The 15145-nt window shown below is 36.9% G+C and overlaps 1 protein-coding gene across 1 annotated transcript in view; it reads left to right on the forward strand.

Annotated features, from left to right (window-relative positions):
- Positions 1-15145, forward strand: part of LOC101887735 (DNA-binding protein D-ETS-3) — a 59151-nt gene that overhangs the window by 42268 nt on the left and 1738 nt on the right. Inside the window, exon 6 of the mRNA XM_059119570.1 lies at positions 8880-9088. Within this exon, the coding sequence (XP_058975553.1) occupies positions 8880-9088 (209 nt within the window). The remainder of the gene's footprint in view (positions 1-8879; positions 9089-15145) is intronic.

The raw sequence follows: 15145 nt of genomic DNA on the forward strand, positions 1-15145 counted from the left end.
GGACCGATATGGCCCATGCTCGAACTTGACCTGCCTGCAGACAAAAGACTAAATGATGTAAAATTTTAGCATCCTATCTTAATTCGTTTTGACTCTAGCGTGATTACAACAGACGGGTTGACGGAGGGACAGGGCTAAATTGTCTTAGAATTTTACGGTGATGAAGAATATATATTCTCTTTTAGGTTTAAAATTATTATTTCGATGAGTTAAAAACAGAATGACGAACTTAATATACCCTCCATGATGTGTATGGTCGAGGGTATAAAAATTCCACCGTGAGCCACTTTCGAAGTTTTGTTTTTCTGCGTTGACCTGAAAATAATTTTTTGAAGCTTTTGAAAAAAAAAATTTTTTGGAAAATTTTGTAAAATTTGCTCCTAATTTACCATTTATTCGCTGTCCTTTCTTCAAATGCCAGCCGATTGAGTGTTTTTCTTTTTGTGACGTTTCCGCGTCGTATAGTATCATTGGCTTCAAAAAAAATTTTTAAAGCACTTCAATTTTTTTTTTGAAAATAGAACAGTGTTGGCTTGTTTGTTCGGGATACCGTAGTATTTCGTTGTTGCAAAATGGTCAGGCTTTATCCTTTTTTTTTGTTTTTATAAAAACAACGTTTGTTTATTAGTGGAGAATGATGATAATGTATACCAGGGGGTAAGGCAGGGAATACTTAGGTTTCGGAAAGAGCCACCAATCCTCATCAGCTTCCTTGTTTTTTGTCTGGGATATTCTCCCCAGAAGTTATTTCAAAAATAACTTCTATGACAAAAAACATTTTTGAAAATCCTCTATAATTTTCTCCGAATTAACCATTTATTCTTTCCTCCCTTCCCTCACATGCCAGCCAATAATGCGTTTTTCTTTTTTTTTTTTTTAATTGGCCAATCAAAAAAATTTCCAAACAACAACGAAAAAAAAAATCGCCATCGCCATAATGGCCCTGCACCTATTCATGGTCGAAGTCATTGTCAATGGTAATTAGCAATAATTTGCTGATGCCCGATGCTATTTTTGCAGCTACTTTCGAAACAAAGAATGCAGAACTTTTTTATCTGCATGTCCATGGCGATTTTTTGTGCAATTTTCATTTTTCCCATTTTCCTCTATTTTCATTTTCCATTGAATCGAAAACAATGACTGTCACACAATAATTGTGATGTCAAATGAAATTCGTGGCAATTTCATTGAACAGCAGCAGCATCGCATTATTGTGTTGTGCAGTAGCAGCCAGTAGCCAACAGCAGTTGCAATGGCAGCCAGAGAGCTTGGGAATACAAGGAGAGGGGTAAGGGGGGTTCTGTAAATGCAATGAATAATAAAAATGGCCATTATGTTTGCTGGCTCCTCTTTTAATTTGCTGCTGTTGTTTTTGTTGTGATGGTGTCTGTGTGTGAGTGTATTCGTTTGTCATTCGCTCTTGTGAATTGTGGCAATTCAGGCATTCATTTGGACCGGAAGTGACCGCCAACATCTCGCACTACTACTACTGCTGCTTCTGTTCCTACTACCTCTGACGTTAACGAAATAAAATCTTGCATCTGACATTTTTTTTGCCATGCCTCACCATGCCATGGCACGAGGACCATATTTCGGTGCCATTCATCATTGAGGGTCGTCCGTTGTTTTTTTGCAATGATTTCCATCTCCATCAGACTTCAGCGAACTTTTGTTCTGATATGCAACACAGCGAACCAAAAATATCAAAAACAAAAAGGAAAAAAAAATCAAATTTCCAAAGAAAGTGTTGGCCGTTAAAGGTTCCGCATTGTATTTTTTATGGCTGTGGAAAAAATACAAAGAACGAATTTTTTCCAAAACTTATTTCAATTTAAATATTAATTGAGTGTTGAGTTGGCACAGTGGGTGGTGAACATTGCTGCTGCAAAATATTGTACAAATCAATTACAATCATGTTTAAGTAAACATCATTTGACCCCCCTCCTAACCCCTAAACAAACACAATTTCTCTTCTCGGCTCAAATTGTCATTTATGGTCGCATTATTATTCTCCGTCGTTTGACATTATTTCTGGCAAATTTCATTACATTTCCAATTTTATTACAATTTCAATTCTAATTCCAAAGGCAGTAGCGCCAGGAGTAAACTCAGCAGTGGGCTTAATTCGATTTCTATACGGCAATACAAAAGAAGCTGCCACCCCAAAAAAACAAAACGGCCAACCTTTCTCTTATTCAACCATCCAACCTTCCACACACATGTTGTGAGGCAGGGCAGAACATTTGTTATCATTAGGCCAGTGAGGAAAACAAACATTCTCCCCCACCCCTCTCTACCCCTCATGCCATGTGACACATGATGTCTGATGGCCACAGCTTTCCTATCCAAAAAAGTTGGCATTAAAGTCACAACATTTGGCCAATCTTTAAATCGAAAATGATTTTCTGATTTTTTTTTTGCCAGCCTTCTCAATTTTTGGGCAATTTTCTTTGATTTTTCCCATAAAAAATCTCAGAATTTTCCTCTTTTACTTCGCCAAGATAATAATCAATCAATGATGCAGACGACTAATCAATCGATTCAATTATTTGGCCTTTAACATGTGCTACGATTTTTATCGTTAGGTCACATCTCCCTTGATGACCTGCTGAACTATTGCAGCTAATGAAAATGAAGCGGAAAAACAGAGGCAGGGGCAAAGGAGGGTTCAGTTGGCCGTTGCATACACTTGTTATGCCAATCACAAAACTACCGCAGTTTCCTTTGGAGGATAATGAATTAGTTGTATATTCTTGCAAAAATATTGATGTAGATTAAGGAAAGTCATATTTCATGCACATGCCTGCAGGGATGGGAGTGTGGCAATACGAAATTCAAGCAGACAAAATGTATTTAAAAAAAATCACTTCGAAAATCTTATAAAGCCTATTCATAGGAGAGCTGGAGGTCTTCTATTGTCCATAGGAGATCTGGAGGTCTTCAATTGGCCATAGGAGAGCTGGAGGTCTCCTATTGCCCATAGGAGAGCTGGAGGTCTCCTATTGGCCATAGGAGAGCTTAAGGTCTCCTATTGGCCATAGGAGAGCTGGAGGTCTCATATTGGCCATAGGAGAGCTGGAGGTCTCCTATTGGCCATAGGAGATCTGGAGGTCTTCAATTGGCCATAGGAGAGCTGGAGGTCTCCTATTGGCCATAGGAGAGCTGGAGGTCTCCTATTGGCCATAGGAGAGCTGGAGGTCTCCTATTGGCCATAGGAGAGCTGGAGGTCTCCTATTGGCCATAGGAGAGCTGGAGGTCTCCTATTGGCCATAGGAGAGCTGGAGGTCTCCTATTGGCCATAGGAGAGCTGGAGGTCTCCTATTGGCCATAGGAGAGCTGGAGGTCTCCTATTGGCCATAGGAGAGCTGGAGGTCTCCTATTGGCCATAGGAGAGCTGGAGGTCTCCTATTGGCCATAGGAGAGCTGGAGGTCCCCTATTGGCCATAGGAGAGCTGGAGGTCTCCCATTGGCCATAGGAGAGCTGGAGGTCCCCTATTGGCCATAGGAGAGCTGGAGGTCTCCCATTGGCCATAGGAGAGCTGGAGGTCTCCCATTGGCCATAGGAGAGCTGGAGGTCTCCCATTGGCCATAGGAGAGCTGGAGGTCTCCCATTGGCCATAGGAGAGCTGGAGGTCTCCTATTGGCCATAGAAGACCTGGAGGTCTTCTATTGTCTATAGAAGACCTGGAGGTCTTCTATTGTCTATAGAAGACCTGGAGGTCTTCTATTGTCTATAAAACACTTGGATGTCTTTTATTGTCCTTAGAAGACCAGGATGTCTTCTACTGTCCTTAGAATACCGGGAGGTCTTCTACTGTCCTTAGAAGACCTGGTGGTCTTCGACTGTCCTTAGAAGACCTGATGGTCTTCTACGGTCTTTAGAAGAAATGGAGGACTCCTACTGTTCTTAGAAGAAATAGAGGACTCCTACTATCCTTAGAAGAAATGCAGGTTTTCTACTGTCCTTAGAAGATCTGGAGGTCTTCTACTGTCCTTAGAAGATCTGGAGGTCTTCTACTGTCCTTAGAAGACCTGAAGGTCTTCTACTGTCAATAGAAGACTGTCCTTAGAAGACCTGGAGGTTTTCAAGTGTCCTTAGAAGACCTGGAGGTCTTCTATTGCCTATAGAAGACCTTGAGGTCTTTTATTTTCTATAGAAGACCTAGTGGTCTGCTTTTGTCTGCAGAAGACCTGGTGGTCTGCTTTTGTCTGTAGAAGACCTGGTGGTCTTTTATTGTATATAGAATACCTGGAGGTCTTCTATTGTCTATGGAAGAACTGGAGATCTTCTATTTTCTATGGAAGATCTGGTGGTCTTCTATTGCCTATAGAAGACCTGGATGACTCCTATTGCCTATAGAAGACCTGGAGTTCTCCTATTGTCTATAGAAGACCTGGAGGTCTTCTATTGCCTATAGAAGACCTGGAGGTCTCCTATTGCCTATAGAAGACCTGGAGGTCTCCTATTGCCTATAGAAGACCTGGAGGTCTCCTATTGCCTATAGAAGACCTGGAGGTCTCCTATTGTCTATGGAAGACCTGGAGGTGTCCTACTGTTTATGGGTGTCCTACTGTTTATAGAAGACCTGAAGGTCTCCCATTGTCTACAGAAGACCTGGAGGTCTTCTATTGTCTAAAGAAGACCTGGAGGTCTTCTATTGTCTATAAAAGACATTGTCCATATTAGAACTTGAGGTCTCCCATTGTACATATTAGAGCTTGGGTCAGGGGTCTTGGGATCTCCTTTCTCTGTAGAAGACCTTGCCTCCGTTTCTCTATAGTATGCCCTAAAGTCTACTATTCTCTATGTCCTGGTTGCACTTCTGGTCTTTTTAGGATAATATGAGAGAGTTTTCCGTGAAGTTTTTTTTCTTTAAACAACAAAGGATTAAAATTCAAGAAAATTGGCTTTTCTTAAAATCTTATCCTTCAAAATATGAAACATGTCCCAAATCCTCTCGGCTGTCCACTACAAAAATAAGGATTGCTTTCAGCACTATTTGCCAATACTATCCCTGGCTATTTACACATTCAATCAGTAGCAGAAATACGAAAATAAAAACCCTTTTTTTGGAAATCAAAACAACAAACAAATACATCAGCATCATCATCGTCATTGACATCATCAATCCGAGGCAATCAGCCAGTGATTGTCTTCCCCATTGGGTAAATGAATGGCAAAGGCAGAATAGTCCTTTGTAAATGGGAAACAATTGGTAAACATAACCTCAAAACGGCATCCAAACTCAACAGATTTCTACAGCAGCACTTTGAGTATGAGGGGAGAGAGGGAGGGAGAGAGAAAAAAAGGATTAAAGAAAGCTATTTATTTGACACATACAAGTGTCCATCATCATCAACACCATCAACACCAATCATCCAAATAACACATATGTCCTATGTGGAGATTCATGCATGTTTGCCCACCCAATACAAATACAAACAAGGACCAAAATAAAAGTAAATGAAGCATTAAAGGATTTATGTTTGGTGTTGCTGCCGATGATGCCGATGACGATGAAGATGCTGCTGTCAATACTGAAAAAGGATTGAGTGTGTGGGAGGAGGGGTTGCTAAAAGAGCAATGCTTTTATATCTTAAATTCCCCACAAACAACAACAGGATAACAATTCCTTTGATCTCACCAACTCTTCCTCCCCTCATACCATTTAAATCATTCCTCTTCGTTTTTCTTCCAAAGTAAATTGCATTAACACCGTAATTTGGCAAGTGTTGTTAAAATATTTCACCGAGGCAACAACTTCAAACAAAAATTGGCATCTCCTCGTCGCGTCGTCGCCCCTTTTGGCCGATGGCAATTTACATGGTTGATTGGTATCCTTTTCGTGAATGTGTCTTGGAATTGTTTTTTTTTTTTTTGCAAAGGATATAAGCAAATAAGAAGATAACAACAAGAACAAGGATAAGCCTCTGTTCAATTTGACAATTTGGCTTATTTGCGTATTGACAAAGATGTTGTCAAATTGACAAAAAAAAGAGAGACTTTTAACAGGTTACAAGGACGAGTGCAAATGACAGACAATCACTGAAGGGAAAGGGGAAGGTAAATGGGAGAAAATGTTGAGGATTCCTGTTTTTTCTAAGGAATTTCTTTTAGGGAAAAGCAGACAAATATTTTAAATGCATAATTTTTTTCAAAGACTAATAAACACTGACTATTTAAGAATATATTTTCATTTTTTAAGGATCAGCCAATTTTCAAAAATGTCTAAAGGTCATAAGGATACCTCTATGAAAAAAATAAGTCCACATGGACTTTTATTCCCAGAAGAACACTTCCAGGTCTTTTAAGGACTCTAAAAGGAGACTCCAGGTCTCCTAAGGACACTACAAGACCTCCAGGTCTGCAAAGGACCCAAGGAGACCTTCAGATCTTCACAGGACATTGAAAGACCTCAAGGTCTTCCAAGGATAGTTAAAGTCTTCTAAGCACTCTAGAAGACCTTCAGCTCTTCTTAGGACACTAGTAGACCTACATTTCTTCTAAGGACACTAGAAGACCTCTAGGTCTTCTAAGGACACTGCTAGACCTCCATGTCTTCCAAGGACACTTAAAGACCTCTGGGTCTTTAAAGGATACTAAAAGACCCCCAAGTCTTTGAAGGATGCTAAAAGACCTCCAAGTCTCGTATATACACTAGAAGACCTCTTTTCAGGACACTAGAAAACCTCCAGCTCTTCTAAGGACACTAGAGGACCTCCAGGTCTCCCTCCAAAGACCTCCAAATCTTCCAAGGATACTAGAAGACCTTGTCTTCCAAGGACACTAGAATACCTTGAGGTCTTCTCAGGACACTAGAAGGCCTCCTGGTCTTCTTATGACACTAGAAGACTTCCAGGTCTTCTAAGGACACTAGAAGACCTCCAGTTCTTCTGAAGACACTAGAAGACCTCCAGGTCTTCTGAGGACACTAGAAGACCTCCAGGTCTCTCAAGGACACTTAAAAACCTCCAGGTCTTCTAAGGCCACTAGAAGACCTCCAGGTCTTCAAGGGAAACAAGAAGGTCTCCAGGTCCTTTAAGGACACCCCAAAACATTTACGTCTTCTAAGGACAATAGAAGACCCCCAGGTCTTTGAAGGACGCTAAAAGACCTCCAGGTCTCTTAATGACACTAGAAGGTCTCCAGGTCTTCTAAGGACACTAGAAGACCTCCAGGTCTTCTAAGGACACTAGAAGATCTCCAGGTCTTCTAAGGACACTAGAAGACCTCCAGGTCTTCTAAGGACACTAGAAGACCTCCAGGTCTTTTAAGGACACTAGAACACCTACAGGTCTTCTAAGGCCACTTGAAGACCTCCAGGTCTTCAAGGGAGACAAGAAGGCCTCCAGGTCCTTTAAGGACAACCGAAAACATTTACGTCTTCTAAGGACACTAGAAGACCCCCAGGTCTTTGAAGGACGCTAAAAGACCTCCAGGTCTCTTAATGACACTAGAAGATCTCCAGGTCTTCTAAGGACACTAGAAGACCTCCAGGCTTTCTAAGGACACCAGAAGACCTCCAGGTCTTTTATGGATATTAGTAGTCCTCCAGGTCTTCAAATGACCCTAAGAGACCTCCAGGCTTTTAAAGGACCCTAGGAGACCTCCAGGCCTTCTAAAGTCACTAGAAGATTTCTTAGTTTTCAAAGGACTTTTGAACACCTCAAGATCTTTTAACGATTCTCAAAGTCTTCTAAGGACACTAGAAAACCTTCAGGTCTTCTGAGGACATTAGGGTACCTCCAGGTCTTCTAAAAACACTAGAAGACCTCTTGGTATTCTGAGGAATCTAGCAGACCTCCAGGTCTTCTAAGGACACCAGAGGAAACTAGAAGACCTTCAGCTCTTCTTAGGACACTAGAATACCTTTAGCTTTTCTAAAGGCACTAAAATACCTCCAGATTTTCTAAGGACATTAGACGTCTTTCAGGTCTTTTATGGACCTTAGGAGACCTGTAGCTTCGCTATGGACACTAGAAGATCTTGAATGTTTTTTTCTGACATTGTTTCCGTTTACTTAAACCTTATTAAAGTCACTCTCTTATTTCCTAGCCATGAAGTGTCCGTCAGCAGTAATTTAAGCAACTTTTAATAACCATAACCTCTATGAATGATTTGTGAAAAGGGAGTTTTGTTTTTTTTTCGCTTCTTCCAAATCCATCCAAGCCATAATTATAATCTGACGCTAATTATGCTTTTGCTGAAGGCTAAGGTCATAAAGTGAGCACTATTTAATTTTTATTCCAAATTCAGTTTCATGTTTTAAGTATGGGGCTGAAATTAATGCATGACACAATGAAACCCCTGGAAAATCCTCCCTAATTTACCACAAAGGTTACGCTCACTGTTGGATTTCGGACACAAAAGAAGGACACTGGCCGTATATTTATTTAAGATTTATGGTCTGATTTAATTGCATTACACGAATGGCCATAGCAAACGTAGAGTTGTATTAAAAGTGATGAATGAGGTGGAGAATTTTGGGGGAGGGGAATGATTTGAGGAGATGAGAACTTTTGCAGAATAAGTTAAAGATGTCTGGGTTGTTTTATGCCCGGGCTGGGGGGAGGTACCAAGGAAGTTTTGTTTTTCTTTATTTAAAATGACAGACATTTGATTTTCTTGGCCCTGGCAAACATTTCATTTTTATTTGCCAACAAACAAACAGTGGCTGTCGACCATAGAATTTAGAATAATGGTTGCGAAATGTGTTTGGTGTAAAGTGTGGGAAGTGTAAACAATAAAGACAAAGTGTCGAGAGGGGAGGGGGGGTCTCAATTTCCCTCTTCCCTCCCTGGGGAGATGTTGATTTGATGTATTATCTTGTAATGTGTTGAGATTTTAATTGTATTTTTTCTTTCTCTTTCCCTTTCAGATACTATTACGACAAAAATATTATGACCAAGGTCCATGGCAAACGTTATGCCTATAAATTTGATTTTCAAGGACTTGCCGCCGCCACCCAGCCGGCGGCCAGCGATCCCACCTATAAATATCAAAGTGATTTATTTATGACACCATATCATCATAGCGCCAAATTGAGCTCGTTTATGAGTCCGCATCATGGAATGACATCGTCATCAGGTAAGATGAGAACAATATATATATACAGGGTGAGATAAAAACTGCAACAAAATCAAATGCCAACATTTTTAGACTTTTTTTTTAAATTTTATTAAATGAAAGCAAAAAATGTCGGAAATAGCATCAAATTTTAGAATAAGTTTAGATTTGTTCGAACTGGTAACCTTCAGCACAAATTATGGCCTTCAAACGGCCAATGAGACCGTCACACGCTGTCCGAATGTTGCTCTGCGGTGTTTTGGCCCATTCCCGGCGAAGCACTTGCTTGAGGTGATCGACACTTTGTTATTTTTTAGTGCCACCCTTGCTTTCCAAAATACTCCAGACACAAAAGTCCAACGGATTGGTATCCAGAGATTTTGGTGGCCATTGTGCGCTGGAAATGAAGCGAGGAACCTCATTTTGTAACCATTTCTGTGGTGGCGCGTGCTGAGTGCAATGGTGCTGAGTCCTGTTGGAATGTCGAAGGTCATTTGCGTGCCCAAGGCTTTAATATACCCTCCAGAATTTTTTTTCGCGATAATATTTGACATTTATTCTGATACCACAGTCGATTAATACGAGCGGAGAGCGACTATCGGCTGATATGGCGGCCCACACCATCACCATGGCCGGCGCTTGAGTTCTGGTGGCCAACCTACCGAAGGTGCATATTTTCAGCTGACCTGTTTGGCAAGTAAACGCGATAATTTTGTTTGTTTACAAACTGCTAGACAACGAATGTTTTCTCATCGGAGAAAACCAAATTCGGCTGTTCACCACTTTCGGCCAAGCGATGCAACTCTTTAGCTCTTTTGAGTCTATTTTCTTTCTGTTCGGGGTGTAGGTTCATGCACTTTTTGGAATTTCAATGGCTTTACGCCAAGCTAATTTTTCAATATTTGCCGAATGGAATATTGTGATATGTTCAGCTCACGAGCCATTTTGCGGCCACAGCGACGTGGGTTTCGATCAAGTCGCTTCTTTTATTTTTCGAGCCATTTCTGCTGATGTTGCTGTTTTCTTCCGTCCACTTCCTTGACGTCGGGCTATGCTACCCGGTATCACTGTAACGAGCGATGGTATGAGTCACAAACGATTTTTTCACATTTAAATGCTGGAGTGCTCTAACGATAGCCACCTGCGGGTTTCCAGACAAATATAAAGAAATCACATCATATCACGCTTGAATTCCATCACGAATAACTTTTTTTCTGGAAATATTTCACCAAAATGCTTTTGTACGTTGGTAAACAATATAATGAACTATCACTGGAATAATTTTAACAGCTGTCGGACGAGTGGCTTAGAAATGACATCAGTCTGAATTTTTTTTATTATATTTTTTTTTTATATTTTTTTATTGATAATTTTCGGCATTTATTGTGATGCTATGGTCGATTAATACGACGCCGATGGTCGCTCTCCGACTGTTTGTTGGTTGGTTGCAATTTTTTCGTCTCACCCTGTAAATATAAATTTACCACAATAAAAATTGAAAATTCCCTTATTGCTCTATTGAAGCTCTAACTGTAAGGGGCCTAAAAGTATGCTTTAATGTTTGTCAATTATTATTATTGTGTGCCATTGAGAACTAGCATTTATTTCAAAGTATTTTCTTTTATGAAACCATTAAAATCGATTTCCGAGGATCTCAGATTCCTTGAAAATTATTTCAAAACCTCAACTCTGCTTCGACAATAAATTCTCAGTCTTGACAATAAAATCTCAAAAAATCACATTTTCATTAAATAATGAAATTTAATAATTATTCATAAATCGGGATAAGTTCATAACAATTGAGCAGTTTGACCTTAAGAAATATTCTCAAAAATTCCTCGGCTGTGTAAGATTGCATTTGAAAATATTATTTGAAATTCTGAAAAAAAAATCTTGTGGAAAAATTTATTCCAAAAATTCCCTGAAATCCACCTTAGACATTGCGAAGTGTCTTAGATTCCCATCATCAATCCAAATTGAATTAAATAAATTCAAAATTTATTTTTAAATTTTGATTTACAGCTTCTGGTCTGGCCTTAGATTTCCATCATCAATCCAAATTGATGTTATTAAAATCAAAATTTATTTTTAAATTTAAATTTTGATTTACAGCCATAGATTCCCATCATCCATCAATTAATAAATTCAAACATATTTTTTTTAACTTTAAATTTTGATTTACAGCTTCTTGTCATTTTCCAACATTGTCTTAATTTTTTCCCAAAATTTGCCACCCATCTTATTAGATCATATTCAAACAATGATGCCTTTAAAATCGAATCGAAAATTTCAAAATCATTTATGCTAATATAAAAATAAATAGTTAATCGTATTTATGTTTTATAGCTACCTTGTGTCTCTGTTTTGTGCGGTTTTATTGTGCCATTCGCGCACCATAAACTGGTTATAATTTATGGCTAGATTTATGAGCCATTTTTTTTTTTTTGATATCGTTTCGATCGTTGTTCGATCAACTAACATTTCAAAAAAAAGTCTAAAACGTGAATTCCAAATCTTGAAATATAAACAAACAGAGTTTGGTTTTGAATTATGGGGGTGTATTGTTTGAGTGATTGAATTGGCTACTAATTAGCTAATTTATTGGATGATTGGGTTCCGGCAGACGTTGTGGAGACATGGGGAAGTAAGCGCAATAATTCTTAGGGGATTATTTGGAGCGGAATGAAAACGGGTTTTGGTAACAGAAAAATTGTTAGATATTGGTATTAAAAGTTATTCATAAAAAAAAAAAATAGAAAAAAAAAATTATAAAATTGTAAAAAAGAATTTTTTAACATTTTTAGTCATATTATAATTTTCTTTAATAAATTTTCAGAAAAAAATTTTGAAGAATATTTAGAACAATTTCGCTATTTTTTTTTTAATTTTTCTTTGAGTTTTCGTGAATTTTTTAATGAGATGTAAAAACAAAATTCATGAATTTGCCAACCCTGTGCATTTTAAACACATTTAAAAATTAATTTTTAGTTATAATTTTGAAAAACCTTGCAGGATAGTAGTTGTGATTTTCAATGAAATTTTTGTTTAGAATTTTTAAGGTCATCCAAAAAATATACCCTAAAACAATGGACAACAAAATCCACAATGTCTTGTCTTAATGTCTTGTCACAAACAAGAAATCGTTAAAAGAATTGATGGCCTTAAAAATCCTTTAAAAAATTCAATTAAAATCACAACTACTGACCTGGAAGGTCCTTCAAAATTATTATTAAAAAAATCAATTTTAAGGATGTTCAAACAAAAAGGGTTGGAAATTTCATGAAGCTCTTAAAAAAATTGTGAAAAGAATCAGGATTCCTTAAAAAAAACTTAAATATCCTTCAGAAATTATATAAAAATTAAAAAATATATTGGAAAAGAAGTCCTTCATAAAATTAAAAACATGTTCTAAAAGAATGCCTTTCAACTTTTCAACAACTTAAATATGCAAGATGACTAAATGGCTAGTTCTTAAAGTTCCTTCAAAAAAATTTTAAATCGGAAAATCTACAAACCGAATATCCGTAAATGTTGGCCTTAAAGGTCATTAGCATGAACCAGGAAAAAAAGTCTTAAAGAAATTGAAAAAATAAAAAATATACGAAAATCCACGATTATTGGCTTTAAAGGTCCTTCCCAAAGGTTATAAGGATTAAGGATACCTGTAAACACTTCGTAATATGGAACATGGCTATATTTTTTAAATGTCGTTCGCAAATTCGTTGAAATATGTTTCATTTATATTTTGAAAAACTTGGATAGCTAATCTCTACAAAGATTCCCACAATTTTTAGCCTCAAACTTGGTTCTTAATTTCTTTAAAAAAATTGTAAAATCTTCACTAATATTGACCTCACAAAAAATAAAAACCTAAATACATTTTAAATTCCGTATATAAATTCGTTGAAACCTTTTTTAAATTTTACATGAAAATTCACCATTGCAAGTCTAAGTCCTTTAAATAAATAAAGAAATATTAGATATTTTGAAATTTAGTTCTAAAGTTCTTTGAAAAAATTCCCTAATATTGACAAAAAAAAAGAATAATTGCGTTAAAAAATATCCACAATTGCTGGCCTCAACTGTCCTTCACGTAAAATATAAAATTGTACATGATTCTAGGCATTAGGAGACCCTTTAAACATTTGAAGTAAGGAACATGATTAGAGCTTTAAAAATTAAAAAAATATCAATTCGTTAAAACGTCCTTAGTTTCACTGCTTCTCTTCTCTCATTGCTTCTCTTCAAAATTGCTTTGATAGGTTCTTAAGAAAATCATTCAAAAAGTCCAGGTGAATCTTTCAAATCCTCAACAGTTTCGTCTAAGAAAATCCACAATGGTTTCCTCCAAAGGACTTTCACAAATTATAATCAACGGAGGTTGATTCTAAAGCTCCTTCAAAAATATTTCACGATTACTTCGTTATGAAAAAGGTCATAATTTCCGGTTTCAAAGGCTCCTTGAAAATTGTGACCCTTTGTGGGGGGGAGAGGTATCAGAATGGGTGGGTCGAAATCTACCATCGGTACACCAGATCTTGTGTTGGAAGAAATATTGGAATGTGCGAAATTTGAACAGAAGCGAATGCTTATTTCGTATTTTATTCGAGTTTGAATTATGCCAAAATGTTCACCCTTTGTCGGAAAGGTGCAAGAAGGAGTGGACCAATATATACCATCTTCACTGCAGATCTACTGTTAGTAGAAATAATGGAATATGTGAAATATGAAGAGAACCAGATGTTAATTTTGTATTTTAGGATCGTTTTGGTTATTGAAAATGTTGACCCTTTGTGGGGGAAGTACCAGAAGTAATGATCCGATCTTTATGATATTTATAACCGATCTTCTGTTGATAGAAATATAGATATATGTCAAGTCTAAATGGAATCGCTTGTAAATTTTGCGTTTTATGAGCTTCATGTATATTCAAAATGTTAACCCTTTGTGTGGAGAGTACCAGATAGAGTGGACCGATATATTCCATCTTCACACCTGAATTTGGGGTTGGTGGTATGGATCCTTTAAAAAATATTTAAAAAATCGTTCCAATATTATTTTTAATTCGCTGACTACTGGTCTCAAAGGTCATTCAAATAAATTTAAGGACTTCTCTTCGAAAATTCTTAATGTCCCTCAAAAAAATCTTCAGAAATTCATTAAGAACGTTATTAAAGAATCCAGGATTATTTGTTTCAAATTTTCTACGTCAAAAATTTAAATTAACTCCTTGATTAAGGTGTTGAGAGTCCTGGGATACTCCTTTAAAAAATTCAGGATTTGTAAAGAAAATCCAAATTCTTAAAGGATTTGCAGAATTTTCCAATGGACCTTTAAAAATTGATTAAAAATGAAGAATTTGTCGTTTTTAAGTACCCTTTGAGGCTTTTTACAAGAAGTCCCTAAAGGATCCAAGCTTGTTCGTTAAAAAATTATTTAAAAAAATCATAAAATTTTGGTATTAAAAGTTCTTAAAAAATGGTTAAACTTCAAGATTTTTCTTAGAAAACTCATAATGAAAGCTGCTGAAGGTCCTTAAAAAAATTGTTTAAAATATCCTTTAAAATTTCTTTAAAAAATCCATAATTTTTGGTTTAAAAATTCTAAGAAAATTCATAAATTTATTCAATCCGGAGTGCTTGGTGTTCAGGGTTTTTTAATAAAATTCTTTACAAAATTCTAAATTTTTAGAAGATAGAGTCCTTCAAAGAGGTCCTTAAATGCATAATTATCGGTGTTATGGATCTACAATCTATCTATTAAAAATATGGTAATTGTCAGTTTCAGGGGTCCTTTAAGATTCCACACAAAAAAGGTTCTTTTACAAAATCCAGTTCTTCGAACAAAATCGTAATATGTTTAGGCTTTAATGTCATTCCAATCAAATCCTTAATATAAATTTCTGAGTCCTTAAAACTAATTCTTAAAACATTGAACATCCTAAAAGTCCTTCAAAAATGTAGAACCTTCTAAATTATCAATCTATTAACAAATTCTTAAATAATCTGGGTCATTCGTCTGTTCGGTCTAGAACAAACTTATTTTGAAAAAAATGCATTATAAACTCAATATTTTTAA

The sequence above is a fragment of the Musca domestica genome, unplaced genomic scaffold (genome assembly GCF_030504385.1).
Source record: "Musca domestica strain aabys unplaced genomic scaffold, Musca_domestica.polishedcontigs.V.1.1 15, whole genome shotgun sequence".
Lineage (NCBI taxonomy): Eukaryota > Metazoa > Arthropoda > Insecta > Diptera > Muscidae > Musca > Musca domestica.